We start from the raw sequence: 18,541 nt of genomic DNA, 5'->3' as shown, positions 1-18,541 counted from the left end.
CCTTAGGTTAAATAGCATTCATAGAAAGTTCTCTGGGCGTTTCAAAAGTTCTCTTGTGGTTTTTATGGAAAGTTTTCTTAACGTTCTGGAAAAATTTGAGAACATGACTAAGTAGAACCATGAGGAAACCTGTAGGAAACGCTATGCTGAAGTACCAAAATTCTCACAGCAGAGTGTTGTTTCTTAATGTTCTGTGAATTCTCACCAAGCTCGAAGAAATATATGGTTTTCAGAATGTTATGTCCTAGCTTGGATATGTCTGTAGTTGTGTGGAGCCATAGCGTGAGTGGAATGCAGATCTGGGTTGAAATAGTCTTGCAAACACTATAGGTGTGCTTGATTTGGCCTACCCGGCGCACTGGGTTTGCACTTTCGGGACTTTTCTATTGATAAAGTTAAATCAAGTGTGCCTAAATTATTTTAAAGAATACCAATTCATTTCAACCCTGATCTGGTAGAATGAAATAGGGGATTGGCTTTTGTACATTTCCAGCCTCTGCTACTGACCTGTAGTTTAGTGGGAGTGTCACCTACAGCCCCATGTTGGTGTAAAGAATGTCCCCCCTCACCACACTTTACACAATACACACACACACACACACACACACACACACGTTATTGATTCAAATCATTCAGTTACTTGTGATAAAGTCCTCAACCCAACTACCCTGTCAGCTCATATTTCAGCTTAGTTTTTTACGCCTGATTGGTTTTGTCCCGATTGGTCTCCTGATTGTGACCTCTGGCGCGTGACCTTTAAAACCTACAGTCGTCCCCAACACTGGCTCTGACACTGGCCCCGGCCCACAGCCAAAGGAGCCAAAGGCAGAGGAGTGGCTGGGCCATTTCTCCAGACAAAAGCAGGGCGGCAGGGGTGGCTGGGAGGACACACCAGCCCAGCCCCTTATGAGTCCAGCCAAGCGGACAGGGAGCAAATTAGGACCAGTGGTTTTTGTCTGCCCTTTCTTTTGGCTCCCTTACAGGGTTGACTGGCATGTCAAGTTTGTCAGGTGCCCTCAAACTGTTTGACCACATCACACGTCCTTTCAGGCTGCCTCAAAGCGTTTAATGTCTTCGTCCCTGATTCGTGTTGTCGCTTTGCGTATGTGCCTCGTTGGGCCACTGAAGCATATGTGTAGAAAAGGTGCAGGCTTGGGGGCCCCGACACAAAGCAACCCCTGCTTTTATTAAGAGACTCACTGCACTGCTACATTATCCTGCCCTTTAAGACATTCTTCAAGCGACCTTTTCAAGTGAGCAAAATCTCCCAGAGCACAAAACAGTGCAATTGAGACTGAAATAATCTCTCTGTTAATTGAATTCCAGGAGAGGAGTTCCCAGCCTTTTCGAGGCAAGTCCTGCGGGGAATTTGGGGCGTACAAACGAAGAACAGGAGGGGCTAAACGTGCAACTCGAGAATGAGGAGAGTGGGACTCTGGGACGGGGACGGAGTGTGGCACAGGTATATTGACATTTCCTCATATCTTATTATGTTTTGCATGTTTTGCATATATCCGCCATTATCTAGTTCCTAAAGTTCTATCATCTTCGCCTAATTTCAGTTTGTGACAAAACAATGTACAGGTAACTACCAAGATAAAGGAAACACCAACATAAAGCGTCTTAATAGGGTGTTGGGCCACCACGAGCTACCAGAACAGATTCAATACACTTTGGGATAGATTCTGGAACTCTATTGGAGGAACGCAACACCATTCTTCCATAATTTGGTGTTTTGTTGATGGTGGTAGAAAATGCTGTCTCAAGCTCTGCTCCAGAACCTCCCATAATGGTTCAATTGTGTAGAGATCTGGGCCCAGATTCACAAAATCTTCTTAAGAAGAAATTTCTTCTTAACTGCCATTTTCTCCTTAACTGTAGACTTAAAAAGAAAGTTAAACAAAGTTGCTATTCCTCAAAAAAGTTATTGGAAATATTCTTGGGCTATTTCTTATGTTCGCCTTAGATTCTTGAAAATAACGTTTTTCAATTTGTTCTTAATTCCAAGATAGCTAAACTCTTGTCTTAAACTCAATGAGTGAAGTGAAAAATTCTTCCCTAGTTATTTTGCTCAAAATCTAAAAGGTCTAACCTAGATTCAAGCCAATCTCTTAGGTAGTTGAACATGTTATTACTCCAACCTTGTGAAAGTGACAAACTGATACATTTGTCAAAAACAACTTTATATCGATGGAGTGCCATTGATTTTGACGACCTGGGCCCAGATTCACGAAACACTTCTTATGCAAAAACTTAAGAATGTTCTTTAGATAAAAATAAGAAGTTCATGAGATAGTTCGTTAGTGCAATTCCTCAACAATATCGTAAGATTTAATGATTTTCTTCCGAGCTTCTCAAATATCTTCTTACAGATCTTCTTAAGATGTTTGTTGCTAGGCAATGGTTTTTGGTATCTAGCTAGCAATGGCAATCATGTTAGCATATTTCTTACTGAGATTATCGTTCTAAAACATGTTCTTGCGTTTAAAGTAACTTTCAGATGGGGTTTGTGAGTGAACTAAACATGTTCAATTACTTTCATGTGCTTTTTGTCGCACTGCCCTGAGTTTAAGACAAGGGTTTAGCTATCTTGGAATTAACAACATTATACAACTTTATTTTCAAGAATCAAATTTCTTCTTAACTTTATGCTTAAGGATAAACATAAGAAATAGCGCAAGAAAATGTCCAATAACCTTTGAGGAATAGCAACTTTGCTTAAATTTCTTCTTAAGTCTATAGTTAAGAAAAAAATGGCAGTTAAGAAGAAATTGCTTCTTAAGAAGATTTTGTGACTCTGGGCCCTGGTGACTGAGATGGCCATGGTATAGGGTTTACATAATTTTCATGCTCATCAAACCATTCAGTGACCACTCGTGGACAGGGGCATTGTCATCCCACAGGGGCATAGCCATGGTAGCCAAAATAATGGCATGCCCAGCATTTTTATAGATGGCCCGAAGATATAGATAGCATGAAGAAATGTTAATTGCTTAATTTACTCAAACCACACTGGTTTTCAATATACTTTGTATTCCTCATTTACAAAAGTGTTCATTATTTTGGCAGTTACCTGTATAGTGTAGAGCAGTGGTCACCAACCTGTCGATCCTTTCTGTAAAAAATACAAAGATAAAGCCTAGCATTCCAATGTTGTACATTTTTGTTTTGCGCTGTTAATTGAAAGGTGCACTTGATTCAGCTGTCCTAGCCTGCCGGGAAGGCTTTTTCAACCATTTCATGTGTCTGAAGGTAGGACTCCGCCTACCCGGCAGGCCCAGAGGGCAAATCAAGTGCACCTATAGGCCTACCGCTGGCCAATCAGATAGTTCAAATGAACATGTCTGCACAGTTTCCTCGAGCCATAGACTGTAAGAAGCCTTGAACGCAGAGCAAAGTTTATACTGTGATATTTCTAAACTTTTGACCTGAGAGAGACTTTTTTTTAAATTTAATGTTTAGGTAGTTATTTAGCACTGGTAACACTTTGTTCAACACTTTTATGATCCATAAAATGCACATTCTCCCTACTTCCACTCACGCTACAACCAGCACAGCAGCTGCAATGAAGGAGTATAACAAAGTGTTCCGATAAGCTTGCATTGTTACTGTTATACGCTTGTGTCTTTTTTAATATCAAGGAATATTTCACTTTCTTTGGTCATAGGAATAACAACATGAATTGGTGCATGAGGCAGAAATAATGCAGTGCGACTTGAGTTTGCCATCAACTGGAAGACCGTGTCCCCTTTTCTCAGAGGAGGGAGGGACTGTGAGTTGGGTCACTTGGGTGAGAGGCAGCCTCACCACTACTCACTCCCTCCCCTCAGACTGACCATCAGATGCAGGCCATCAGTCCAGTACAAAAAAAAATTCAAGCATAGCTAATATGCAGTGATAAAGCATTTTCACTCAGAAAGAAAAAAGACGCAAAACCGGAACTGGAAGCATAGAAATAATGTTCTTCAGACTTGCCTTCAATGACAATGACAGATCTGTAACACACATTTCTATATGAATTTGGTCAGTTCACCCACAAAGCTACATTCTGGACTTTTAAAGGAAAGACTCACCCATTTTGAATGTTGTGTCATATTTGTGCAACTCTGAGCGATGTACTATCGATTCCCGGGGTCATTTCATGTGTATCTGATCGATTTGCCATTAATGATTTTCCCTCATATGATGCATAAAGTGCCATTCCGGCTGTATTTCTGCCTGCTTGAGCAGCTTTCCTAATTGCAGAGTCAAAATAAGAGCTTATGTGTAACGGCTTTCTTCTGTGGACGAAGGCGAGGACCACTACAAAATACAAAACAACTAATGTGAAAAAACCGAAACAGTTCTGTCTAGTGTAGACACATGAAGACAGAAGACAACCACCTACAAAACCCAACACAAAACAGGCTACCTAAATATGGTTCCCAATCAGAGACAATGACTAACACCTGCCTCTGATTGAGAACCATATTAGGCCAAACATAGAAACGAGAAAACTAGACACACAACATAGAATGCCCACTCAGCTCACGTCCTGACCAACACTAAAACAAAGAAAACACAAAAGAACTATGGTCAGAACGTGACATTATGTTATGTATTATTATTATTATTATTATCAGCAGTAAAGGTAGTAGTAGTAGTAGCTGTACTACAATCTAAGAAAAAAAGGGTCTATCTCGAACCTAAATTGGTTCTTTGGCTGTCCCCGTAGGAGAAGCCTTTAAAGAACACTTTTTGGTTCCATGTAGAACCATGATGGGTTCCATGTCGGACCCTTTCCACAGAGGGTTTTACATGGAACCCAAAAGGGTTCTCCTATGGGGACAGCCGAAGAACCCTTTTGGAACTGTTTTTTTCTAAGAGTTTTGTTGTTGTTGTATTATTATTAATAGTAGTAGTAGTAATAATAACAGGAGTTGTTGTTAACCTCTTGAAACTAGGGGGCACTATTTTTATTTTTGGAAAAATAACATTCCCAAAGTAAACCGCCTATTTCTCAGGACCAGATGCTTGAATATGCATATAATTGACAGCTTAGGATAGAAAACACTCTAAAGTTTCCAAAACTGTCAAAATATTGTCTGTGAGTATAACAGAACTGATATTGCAGGCGAAAGCCTAAGAAAAATCCAATCAGGAAGTGACTCATGTTTTGAAACCGTTGTGTTCCTATACACCCCTATTGGCCACTGAAAGGGATATTAACCAGATTCCTTTTTCTACGTATTCCCTAAGGTGTCTCCAGCATTTTGACATAGTTTCATGCCTTTATGTTGAAGAATGAGCATAAACGACTACGTGGCCAGCTGAGGGCTCTCAGAGTGATTCTTGCGTAAAAGAGAGGTAGTCATTTTTCCTCTCGCTCCTACTGAAAAGCCAATTGTCCCAGTTGATATATAATCGAATAGATATTTGAAAAACACCTTGAGGATTGATTATAAAAAACGTTTGCCATGTTTCTGTCGATATTATGAATCTAATTTGTAATTTCTTTCGCCGTTGTCGTGACTGCTATTTCCGGTGGATTTCTGAACATAACGTGACAAAGAAACTGAGGTATTTTGGGTATAAAAATAATCTTTATGGATCAAAAGGAACATTTGCTGTCTAACTGGAAGTGTCGTCAGTGAAAACATTCGAAGATCATCAAGGGTAAACGGTTAATTTGATTGCTTTTCTGATTTTCGTGACCAAGCTTCCTGCTGCTAGCTGGACATAATGCTATGCTAGGCTATCGATAAACTTAATTTCGATAAAAGCATAATTTCAAAATCTGAGATGACAGGGTGATTAACAAAAGGCTAAGCTGTGTTTCACTATATTTCACTTGTGAATATTTTCTAGTAATATTTTTTGACCGTTGCGCTATGTTAATTAGTGTAGTTGATGACAATTCTCCCGGATCCGGGATGGGTAGTTCTGTAGATGTCATATGTTTTGCCAGATTCATAAGTTGACACTATTGATATCCATAGAATTCCATTGTGAATTTTAAGAGTGTATGGTGTAAATGTCAGATGTGGCACATCTGTCTCTTTTCAATAGCTGTTCCAGATCATCAAGGCCCTGGTGAAGAACCACTACCAGGCAGCAGAGCGAGTCTTTGAGAAGCTGGATGAGAAGAACACCAAACGTCTCAGTCAAGAGACCTTCTACCAGCTTCTAAAGAGGTACATTCTGCCTGTTTCGCAAATGGCACCCTATTCCCTACAATCTGCACTACTTTTGAGCAAAGTAGTACACTATGTAAGAAATAGGATGCTATTTGTGACGCATCCCTTGTCTTTCTCTTAAATCATGTTAATTATCACAAAAACAATATGATCATTATATCAACGTACAGTATATACTGTATGTGAATATACATGAACATATGTTCACACACAGTGGTGTAAAGTACTTAAGTAAAAATACTTTAAAGTACTACTTAAGTTGTTTTTTGGGGTATCTGTACTTTACTTTACTATTTGTATTTTTGATTACTTTTTCTTTTACTCCACTACATTCCTAAAGAAATAATGTACTTTTTACTCCTTACATTGTCCCTGACACCCAAAAGTACTAGTTACATTTTGAATGTTTAGCAGGACAGGAAAATTGTCTAATTCACACACGTATGAAGAGAAAATCTGTGGTCATCCCTACTGCCTCTGATCTGGCAGACTCACTAAACACTAATGCTTCGTTTGTAAATTATGTCTGAGTGTTGAAGGAATTTGAAATGATTTATACTTTTGATACCTAAGTATATTTTAGCGATTACATTTACTTTTGATACTTAAGTACATTTAAACCAAATACTTTTAGGCTTTTACTCAAGTAGTATTTTACTGGGAGACTTTTACTTGAGTCATTTTCTTTTAAGTTATCTTTACTTTTACTCAAGTATGACAATTGGGTACTTTTCCCAACACTGTTCACACACAATTTCAACTCACTGGTAAAGGGATGATGCCCTAAATATGACGGTAAAGACCCATGAATCACAACAAACACAGATCATTCCTACAAATGTGAAATGTTTCTCTGAATCGCTTATATTGTTTTGCTTCACTGTAAAATAAATACAAATGTAACTGTTTAAATGTCTAAGTTTGCTGGACTAAAACATGTTGAGCTGACATGGAATACTTTACTAGCCAAGGCAGTTTGTTCACTTTAAGCTGAATTTTTTAAAATTATGTTGTGTGAACTTACTGTAGGTATTGAAGTTTGACTTTGCAACTACAGTAGCTGAGTCAACCACACAATGTGTTTCGTTTGCAGAACTAATTTAGACCCTCAACTTTGCTGCAACTGAAAATATTGTGTTTTGTTATCTAAAGTAATCTTTTGCCATTTGACAAGACATGATTTTCATCTTTATTTCCACAGAACTGAGAAGTCATAGTAATTCTAAATTTGTTTTAAATAATCATTTTTTACCTAAGCTCTTTTGATGGAAAACATTACTCAAAATATGAATAATTGATTGGTGTTTAGATATAATGATATTATAGTCTATAACAAAAAGGCTTTTAATCTGAACTTTTTCCCCGACAGAATAATACTATTCTTCAGGCAATGTCTTGGGAAATTACTCAAAATGCATTATATGCCCCCAGTTCCTGTGAGCATCTCTCAATGGTTTCACAGAGTTATGGAATGCATACTGCCTCTTTGTCTTACCACCGTGTCAAATCAACTGATTCATCTTTAGTACTTCTCAGATGTCACACAACCCTGTCTCTCCTCGTGACACAAGTGCCCCTTGTTGTGGCGCCACATGATAACCAAAGCCACCCTCGCGATACTCACACAGTCATACGCACTGATCTGAGGGTCGCTTTGGAGACCTTTTGTCCACAAAAACAATGGCCATCAGAAGCAGCACTTTCTCCTGGCAAATGATGCCTTAATTGTGGGAGTTAACAAGCCTGCTCTTTTTTTTCCCATGAATAACAAAGCGTTTACTGTGATTTTGTTTTTCTTGAGAGCACAGGCAGACCATTTTCTATGGCGTATTGCACGCTTGTTTTGGTGTTCCCATGTCATGCTCTGTTCTGCATTGGGCTCCATGTCTATCAGAATCCCACTACCAAAGAAGAGTGACAAAGACTGAGAGACTGGGGATACCTTTTCAAAGTTTGGGGAACATTTTGAAAAAATGTATTGTTCATTTATCTGAGTCTTCTTTTGACCCTTTCCCACTTGTTTTCTCCTTTATATCGTTTCCCTCCTTTATCTGTCTATTCATTTTTTGGCTGGAATATCCCAGTGGCTGCCCTAAATAGAGGTAGTGTTGAATAGAACATCTCCATGGATTTGCATAATCTCGGGCATTGGGGTTCTCAGTGCGGGTGAGCACATTGAGGGTCGTGCCAACTGCGAAAAGGTAAACCCTTCATCCCTTGGCAGGGGGGACACTCACCCTACCCTTCCAGAGTCTTAGTACAATAACTTAGTAGTCAGAATCCACCATGTCCACAGCTAATATACCACATCTAGCCAATTAAAACTTTCCCTTCTGAGATACTCCCGCTATCTGTAATATTTTCCACTCAATCCAGTTTTTTTTAATGTTATATATATATATTTTAGGATTTGTCATTTGAAAACATTTTATATCTCACATATATCCATCTACATGGGTTATATAAAAATCGAATAACAAAAATAGTTAAATTATCAGGGTCAAATCTGTTTCTCTTCAAAGGACTTCTTTACTCATCAATAACATATTCTCAGGGAGCTGAGAGTCAGGCAGTATAACTGTGTAGACGTTTATTTTTGTATTTTTTTTTTACATTTCTTACAGACCCATTCATGTCTGCTCTCTTACAGTGCTTCCCATTCTTTGGCCTCCGGTCGATGCCAACAAGGCCTAAGATAGCTGCTTGCTCTCTGATGGGAAACTGTTGCTTATGTGCTGGGTTGGCTGCCAAGTTTTGGCATTGTTATTGGTGAAGTGGGGATTGGGGGATGGGTGGGTGGGTGAGGGGGATTGGGCAAGCAAAAAGGGGGCCCTTAAACCCTGTGAGATAGTAGTTATTCATCTATATGTAGTGGGAATTGTCCCCCTCTTCTTTCTCCATCCCTTTCTCCCCCTTTTCTCACTCTCTTGTTCCTTCTCTCCCTCTCGCTCTGTCTCTCTTTTCATCTTTTCATCCTGCAGATTTGACATCCACCCCGAAGTGAGCCGGGGGGAGATCCGACATCTTTGGGTCACTTTGATTACCAACCAGGACAGGACGCTGGATTTCTTGCAGCTTGCGCGCCACTTTGGCTACTCTCCCAAGTCCTCGTGCTTTCCCAACGCCAAGCGCAGCCCCCCGAAGAAAGGGGATGAGAATCTCCGGCAGTGCTCCAGAAAGCTCCACTGTGTGTCTGACATACTTGCAGATGGAGTGCGTGCCAAGGTAGGGGTAAGGGGGCAGGGGTGGGAAGATAAGAGCGGGGGTAGAGGGGACTTACAAAGCGAACCAGGGTAAGCCCCTATCGCCTTCAACACACACACATACAACACTGTGCTACCCACGTCTGTCTAATGGGACCTCAATTGCGAGCTTGTTTAAGGTTACAGCATAGTGTGTGTGTGTGTGTTAGGGGGGACTGTTGGCTGTTGGGAAGGTATGAGAACAGGGGGCCATGGAAGTTCACTAGGGGGACTTGCTGCTCACACTTATCCAGCAGAGAGAGCATTGTCCTTCACATGGGAGAACCAGAGGACCTCCACTGCTGTCTCCCTACCACCATATCCCCACTCATGTGAGTTTGGATGGGGAGGCCACTCAGCTTTGGTGAAACTCTCAGAGAACCTCCCAACTGCCCCTTCCCTTCTACCTTCCCTGTGATCATGATCATAATAATCATCCCACTTTAAACAAAGCACAACTTCTAAGGATTAACGAAGCCTTTATAACCCCTTTTTTAAAGGATAGTGGAATTCCACTTATATATTTTCCAGATTTGAAATGACAGAGGGGGATACAGATTGGACAAACAGATTGAAGGGTTGGACCTCGATCTCTGGTGGAGAGAGTGGTATAGCCGACATATGTGTCTTGGGCCAGGAGATTTACCACTAGACCACCGGCTCGTTACACTATAAACCATTTATAAGACCTACTGTATATAGATGCTTCCAAAATCTTTGGAAGCAAATATCATTCCGTATTGTCTCAGTTGGTACTAGATAGAACATGGCCCCCGTCCCAGTCTGTGGAGAAAACAACCTGTGGTTACCTATGTTACCCCCATTGGCCCAGGAAAAAAATATATTGTTGTCTGCTTGTTTTAGTCAATTACAAAACTACATTTAAGAAAAGTACAGCATGTCTAAAGATTACTTTCCAACATTGCCTGCTCGCAGGCTTTATCACTACTTAGAAAAACATAATATTGTAGGGCTTCCCTCATGCACCTTTTAATTTTTACTTGAGTCATTTTCTATTCAGGTATCTTTACTTTTACCCAAGTATGACATTTGGGTCCTTTTTCCACCACTGCAAAAACGACTTGGCTGTTATGGAGAACACTCTCCATTGAGCTAGAGATCAGTCAGTATAGTAATTTAATCTAACTTTACTTTCTGGATCTACGTAACTGGTACTGTATGTCTTGGCCCTGCTCCTCCATGGAGCAGGGCCAAGACATACAGTACCAGTTACGTAGCTGTCCTACTGCTCAGGATTATATACAGTATATACAGTACCAGTCCAAAGTTTGGACTCACCTACTCATTCAAGGGTTTTTCTTTATGTTTCCTATTTTCTACATTGTAGAATAATAGTGAAGACATCAAAACTATGAAATGACACATGGAATCATGTAGTAACCAAAGAAGTGTTAAACAAATCCAAATATATTTTATATTTCAGATTCTTCAAATCAGCCACCCTTTGCCTTGATGATAGCTTAATACAGTCTTGTCATTCTCTCAACTCGCTTCACCTGGAATGCTTTCCCAACAGTCTTGAAGGGGTTCCCACATATGCTGAGCACATTTTGGTTGCTTTTCCTTTACTCTGCATTCCAACTCATCCCAAACCATCTCAATTGGGTTGAGGTAGGTGATTTTGGAGGCCAGGTCATCTGATGCGGCACTCCATCACTCTACTTCTTGGTCAAATAGCCCTTAAACAGCCTGGAAGTGTGTTGGGTCATTGTCCTGTTGAAAAACAAATCACAGTCCCACTAAGCGCAAACCAGATGGGATGTTGTATCGCTGCAGAATGCTGTGGTAGCCATGCTGATTTAGTGTGCATTGAATTCTAAATAAATCACAGACAGTGTCACCAGCAAAGCACCCCCACACCATCACACCTCCTCCTCCATGCTTCACGGTGGTAACCACACATGCGCAAATCATCCGTTCACCTACTCTGCGTCTCACAAAGAAATGGCAGTTGGAACCAAAAAGGAAGATTTCCACTGGTCTAATGTCCATTGCTGCAAGTCTCTTCTTCTTATTGGTGTCCCTTTTTTATAGTGTTCTTTTTTGCAGCAATTTGACCATGAAGGACTGATTCACACAGTCTCCTCTGAAAAGTTGATGTTGAGATGTGTCTGTTACTTGAACTCTGTGAAACATTTATTTTACCTGCAATTTTTTAGGCTGGTAACTCTAACAAACTCTAACAAACAATCCTCTGCAGCAGAGGTAACTCTGAGTGTTCCTTTCCTGTGGCGGTCCTCATGAGAGCCAGTTTCACCATAGTGCTTGATGGTTTTTACGGCTGCAGTTGAAGAAACTTTCAAAGTTCTTTACATTTTCCACATTGACTGATCTTCATGTCTTAAAGTAATGCTGGACTGTCATTTCTCTTTATTTATTTGAGCTGTTCTTGCCATAATATGGACTTGTTTTTTTTACCAATTAGGGCTATCTTCTGTATACCTCCCCTACCTTGTCACAACACAATTGATTGGCTCAAATGCATTAAGAAGGAAAGAAATTCAACAAATTAATTTTAAACAAGGCATACTTGTTCATTTAAATGCATTCCACCACCTCATGAAGCTGGTTGAGAGAATTCCAAGAGTGTGCAAAGCTGTCATAAAGGGGGACTACTTTGAAGAATCTTAAATATAAAATATATTTTGATTTGTTTAACAGTTTTTTTGACTACTACATGATTCCATGTGTGTTATTTCATAGTTTTGATGTCTTCACTATTATTATACAATGTAGAAAATAGGAAAAATAAAGAAAAATCCTTGAATGAGTAGGTGTGTCCAAACATTTGACTGGTACTGTATGTATATATACACTACTGTTCAAAAATGTGGGGTTACTTAGACATTTCTTTTTTTTTTTTGAAAGAAAGAAAGAAAGAAAGAAGAAAGACACTCTACTTGTCCTCTTGCTCAGTTGTGCACCGGGGCCTCCCACTTATTTTTATATTCTGGTTAGAGCCAGTTTGCTCTGTTTTGTGAAGGGAGTGGTACACAGCATTGTATGAGATCTTCAGTTTCTTGTCAATTTCTCATATGGAATAGCCTTCATTTCTCAGAACAAGAATAGACTGACAAGTTTCAGAACAAAGTTCTTTGTTTCTGGCCATTTTGAGCCTGTAATTGAACCCACAGATGTTTATGCTCAAGGTACTCAACTAGTCTAAAGAAGGACAGTTTTATTGCTTCATTAATCAGGACAACTGTTTTCAGCTGTGCTATCATAATTGCAAAAGGGTTTTCTAATGATCAATTAACATTTTAAAATGATAAACTTGGATTAGCTAACACAACGTGCCATAGGAACACAGGAGTGATGGTTGCTGATAATGAGCCTCTGTACGCCTATGTATATTTTCCATAAAATCAGCTGTTTTCCAGCTACAATAGTAATTTGCAACATTAACAATGTCTACACTGTATTTCTGATCAATTTGATCTTATTTGAATGGCCCAAAAAATTTGCTTTTCTTTCAAAAACAAGGACATTTCTAAGTAACCCCAAACTTTTGAACGGTGGTGTACAATATATATTGCCTGACATCTTAGGTCATGGCGCTAGATGCTGATACTTTCAGCATCTATCCAGACAGACTTGCTGCAGCCTGGTATAAGCGATGGCCCTATGAGAGCCCTGGGAGACCACATCCCAAAAGACCGTGCCCATGCCGTTTGGGGTGGACGAGCTGACACACCCAGGAAAAAATGGGTGATGCCATATACTTTCTCTCTTCCACCCCATTCTTTAGAAACGAAATCCACTAAACTGGATAATTTACTAAGTGACAGAAGCCAATCCATTTATCTAAAAAATTATGTTTCAAATGACTGACTTGCGTCATTAACTGCTCTCAACATGTGCAGGAGGTGGCTCAGGGATTAGCCACTACATACATAGAATTTCCCCATCAGCTGGTGTTCGTTTAAATTGGGGGACAGACTAATTGAGCCTTTCCTCTGATTTAAATTCACATTTAACTTGGCTGAGTTTAGACATGCAGCCCAATTCTAGTCTTTTTTCCACAAATTGGTCTTTAGACTAATCAGATCTGAAAACTTTAGACTAATCAGATCTGAAAAAGATCTGATGTGATTGGTCAAAAGACCAATTAGTGGAAAGATCAGAATTGGCTGCATAATACATGACCAGTGACCCTTGACCCAGCAAATAGTGCCCTCCCAGTTTACAAAGCAAGTTCAAACGTCCCTAGCCATACAACATATACCCAACACATAAGTCAAGCCAAAACGGTTCCAACAAGGTAGGCTATAAGATATTTGAAAACCATTGCATGTGGTATATACAGTACAGTGTAGTACTGGTATAAATGGATGACAGCTTTGCAGTTTATGGTGATCATATCGAAAACAAAAGTTTATTTGAATTGTCACTTCAGCAAACTATCCTGATTAAAAGACAGCAAATGTATTTATAAGGAACTACTATGACATACAATATATATACAAAAGTATGTGGACACAACTTTAAATGAGTGGTTTCGGCTATTGCAGCCACATCCGTTGCTGACAGGTGTATAAAATTGAGCACACAGCCATGCAATCTCCATAGACAAACATTGTCAGTAGAATGGCCTTACTGAATGCCACCTTTGCAACGAGGCAGGTCGTTACATTTCTGCCCTGCTTGAGCTGCCCCAGTCTACTGGAAGTGCTGTTATTGTGAAGTGTAAACGTCTAGGAGCAACGGTTCAGCCGCGAAATTGTAGGCCACACAAGCTCACAGAGCGGGGACCACCAAGTGCTGAAGCACGCAGCACGTAAAAATTGTCTGTCCTCGGTTGCAACACTCACTACCGAATTCCAAACTGCCTCTGGAAGCAATGTCGGCACAATAACTACTCGCCAAGAGCTTCGTGAAATGGTTTTCCATGGCTGAGCAGCTACACACATGCCTAAGATCACAATTCGCAATGCCAAGCGTCGGCTGGAGTGGTGTAAAGCTCGCCGCCATTGAACTCTGGAGTGGTGGAAGCGCGTTCTTTGGAGTGATGAATCAGGCTTCACCCTCTGGCATCTGGCTTCACCATCGGACGAATTAGGGTTTGGCGTATGCCAGGAGAAAGCTATTTGCCTCAATGCATAGATACAAATTATAACGTCTGGTGGAGTACGCATAATGGTCTGGGGCTGTTTTTCATGGGTTGGGCTAGGCCTCTTACTTCCAGTGAAGGAAAATATTAACGCTACAGTATACAATGACATTCTAGACGATTCTGTGCTTCCAACTTTGTGGCAACAGTTTGGGGAAGGCCCTTTCCTGTTTCAGCATGACAATGCCCCTGTGCACACAGCGAGGTCCAAAAATAAATGGTTTGTCAAGATTGATGTGGAAGAACTTGACTGGCCTGCACAGAGCCCTGACCTCAGCCCCAACATCAGTTCCCGACCTCGCCAATGCACTTGTGGCTGAATGGAAGTAGGCCCCCTCAGCAATGTTCCAACATCTGGTGAAAAGCCTTCCCAGAAGAGTGGAGGCTGTTGTAACAGTAAAGGGGGGACCAACTCCATATTAATGCCCATGATTTTGGAATGAGATCATTAATGATAAATAAAATAAACAAGTTGAAAAAGATTTCATCAAGTCATTTCAACACCAACTCAAAATATAAAATGTATTTTATATCTTGTCATTCTGATATATTCAAATCATAAAGCCAATATTTTCATTTCACAGGCTAGAGTATACTGTGCACATACAGTTGAAGTCGGAAGTTTACATACACTTAGGTCACATTCATTAAAACTCGTTTTTTCTACCACTCCACAAATTTCTTGTTAACAAACTATAGTTTTGGCAAGTCGGTTAGGACATCTACTTTGTGCATGACACAAGTAATATTTCTAACAATTGTTTACAGACAGATTATTTTACTTATAATTCACTGTATCACAATTCCAGTGGGTCAGAAGTTTACATACACTAAGTTGACTGTGCCTTTAAACAGCTTGGAAAATTCCAGAAAATTACGTCATGATTTTAGAAGCTTCTGATAGGCTGATTGACATAATTTGAGTCAACTGGAGGTGTACCTGTGCATGTATTTCAAGGCCTCCCTTCAAATTCATGGTAAAATCTAAAGAAATCAGCCAAGACCTCAGGAAAAAAATCGTAGACCTCCACTAGTCTGGTTGATCCTTGGGAGCAATTTCCAAACGCCTGAAGGTACCACGTTCATCTGTACAAACAATAGTATGCAAGTATAAACACCAAGGGACCACGCAGCCGTCATACCACTCAGGAAGGAGACGCGTTCTGTCTCCTAGAGATGAACATACTTTGGTGTGAAAAGTGCAAATCAATCCCAGAACAACAGCAAAGGACCTTGTGAAGATGCTGGAGGAAACAGGTACAAAAGTATCTATATCCACAGTAAAACGAGTCCTATATCGACATAACCTTGAAAGGCCGCTCAGCCAGGAAGAAGCCACTGCTCCAAAACCGCAATAAAAAAAACAGACTACGGTTTGCAAATAAACATGGGGACAAAGATTGTTCTCTGGTCTGATGAAACAAATATAGAACTGTTTGGCCATAATGACCATCGTTATGTTTGGAGGAAAAAGAGGGAGGCTTGCAAGCCGAAGAACCCATCCCTACTAAAGTAGTGATCCCAACTGACCTAAGACAGGACATTTTTACTAGGATTAAATGTCAGGAATTGGGAAAAACTGAGTTTAAGTGTATTTGGCTAAGGTGTACTGTATGTGAACGTCTGACTTCAACTGTATAATCTTGGCATTTCAAATCACATTACCAGCTTCAATTAAGCCATTTCATACCAGTTTGAATTGCTTGAAGAAAGTGAATGGATTGGTGTAGCTCTTATCAGAGATCAACTACAACGGGGTATGATTTCATTTCAGAAATACAGGTGCAGTGACCCTTCTATGACCTAAACGAGCGCAGTGGGGTCTCATGATGAGCCACCCTCTACTAAAAACCCTCTCGACCAGTGCTGAGGAGACAGGGATTGATAAGACCTTCATTGCCCATGTGTATAGATTTGGGAATCTGTCTTTGAATTTAGCCCAGAAGATAAGTGCAGCATCTGTGTCAATGTCTTGGATGACATCAAAGTATTGGCTTACTGAGTAGAGATGCTTGCATCCCGGGCTGAGTAGCACTGGTTCCTGTGAGTTTGATAACGGGTTAGGAGCCGAGGACATTTGATTGGGGGAGAATCCTTGGATCGATCGGTGCCAGCTACCAAATCCAGTGACGTTTCCCCATCCACCATGGTCTCTCTCGGGTTCAGTGATCAAGGTGTCTGGAAAACATAAAGGAACAAAACAAACATACTTGATTAGGCTATCACAGAACTTTCCCTAATCTCACTTCGCTTGTAAGATTTTATGCACATTGATAGCTTGCTAGCAAACATCCTCGCCTATTGATTTATTATAGTAGCAGGCTAACAGGATGCAGCAGCAATCTAAATGATCAGACCCGAAACATGCTGTGAGAAGTGATCGGGTAGATTATGAAGTGAGTGAACTGAGACAGCTTGCGTGAAATATGAAGCAAGTGAACGGTGACAGCTTTGCTTTATCCAATCAGAGCAGCAGGACCCACGTACAGCCCGCTTGGGTACCAACGCCCAGCAACGCATTTGTCTTGGCCCCTTAAATTAGGGGGGAAAAACAGGAAAAAGGCTCTCAATACTTTGCTGTTTGTGATTTAAAAATTCTAATAACTGGGCAATTAGGAAAAGTCAGGGAAGGAGGATGACTTTGATTTGAAAAAGGCAGATTTATCTTAATTACAAAGTCAAACCTCATGGGGCGTTGGCCTATGGCGGTTCTAGTGTAAGGTCCTTTTATGGCCCAGAAAGTGATTGAGTTTATCCAGAACTGTTGTGTTGTCTCTAAGTGGAACACGTCACTTACGCCCAATCTCTAAGCCTTTAGTTCGTCCTGAGACGTGTCTATTGTGCTTAAGATTATTTCACAGCAGCTACTAGCCGCTGAAAAATGTGGAGATGTAATATTCCTACATCTTTAGCTTTGCTAATGCCCTTGGCATCCCTAAGCGTATATGTGGACTGTGCTAGCCACTGTTCACATCTGCAGTCTGGCGAGGGTTTTTTCAGGTTAATGTACCTAACCCCATCTTTGGCCCAGGTCAACTTTTTCTCATTGTCGCCATTATTTTCCTCCCTCTACACTGGTCTAGGTGGAGCTGTCATTGGATGAGTTGCGGGCGGAGTTCGAGGAGTTGGATCCTTATAGGACGGGGTTTGTGAGCCAGGAGGAGTTCCAGGAAGTGCTGAAAGGTCTATGTGTGCACCTCGATGACTACGAGTGGGAGATGCTGGCTCGAAAGTTTGACATCAACAGGGATGGAAGGTGGGTGAATTGCCAGAAATTCTGACTAGTTGACATACAGGATGGCCTATCCCTGTTTAAGTTTTTTACACAAACATAAATTGCTTCTAGAATCAGAGCGTGGATCTGGAACCATCAGACTGATGTTCCATCTGATTGTGCCTCAGCTACATTCCTCAAGCGGCAATGGCCAATGGTTTTGATCCTTATATCGTGAATGAGCAGCAACACTCCATCCTCAGGGTTTCCTTCGTTGAGTTCCTGAGGCCCTTTGGGAGACGGAAACAGCCGTGGAGGCATGGATCCAACATGGCCGGCATACTGCAGTTCCATAACGAAACAGAGGATCTGTCTGCAGAGAAAGGCTCTTCCTTGTGTGACCAAGTACCACTGAGCTCAAGACTAAGGAAGAAGGTACACTGACTAACGTTTAATCAGTGCGTTCCACCATAGATTTAGGATATTTCAATCCACTTCCATATCCTCATAGACTGCAAGATCTAGTTAAACCCCATTCTGCATGATGAAAACCTTACACTGATTCAATTTCATAATGAGCTTTATCGAATAATTGCTGCTAAAAAAAAATTATAACACTCCTTTGGAAAAAGTTAGAGTTATGCGAGACTTCTTGAATGAGAACCATATTAGTATTGTTTTTTTTTTCGAAACAATTGTTTTTATTGAGTCACATAAGCAGAACGATTAATAAGAATTACACTATAGTTTTATTAATGTTGCTTTGAGTTGAAAACCT

At 40.6% G+C, this 18,541-nt stretch overlaps 1 protein-coding gene across 1 annotated transcript in view; it reads left to right on the top strand.

The window, feature by feature from the left end:
* LOC139419645 (EF-hand calcium-binding domain-containing protein 6) overlaps window positions 1-18,541 on the top strand; it is a 73,061-nt gene that overhangs the window by 52,396 nt on the left and 2,124 nt on the right. The window contains exons 13-17 of the mRNA XM_071169630.1: window positions 1,327-1,462; window positions 6,049-6,173; window positions 9,158-9,401; window positions 17,633-17,805; window positions 18,027-18,198. Of these exons, the coding sequence (XP_071025731.1) occupies window positions 1,327-1,462; window positions 6,049-6,173; window positions 9,158-9,401; window positions 17,633-17,805; window positions 18,027-18,198 (850 nt within the window). The remainder of the gene's footprint in view (window positions 1-1,326; window positions 1,463-6,048; window positions 6,174-9,157; window positions 9,402-17,632; window positions 17,806-18,026; window positions 18,199-18,541) is intronic.

The sequence above is a fragment of the Oncorhynchus clarkii genome, chromosome 10 (genome assembly GCF_045791955.1).
Source record: "Oncorhynchus clarkii lewisi isolate Uvic-CL-2024 chromosome 10, UVic_Ocla_1.0, whole genome shotgun sequence".
NCBI lineage: Eukaryota > Metazoa > Chordata > Actinopteri > Salmoniformes > Salmonidae > Oncorhynchus > Oncorhynchus clarkii.
Note: the sequence above shows the minus strand (reverse complement) of the source record. Positions and strands in the feature narration are given on the sequence as shown.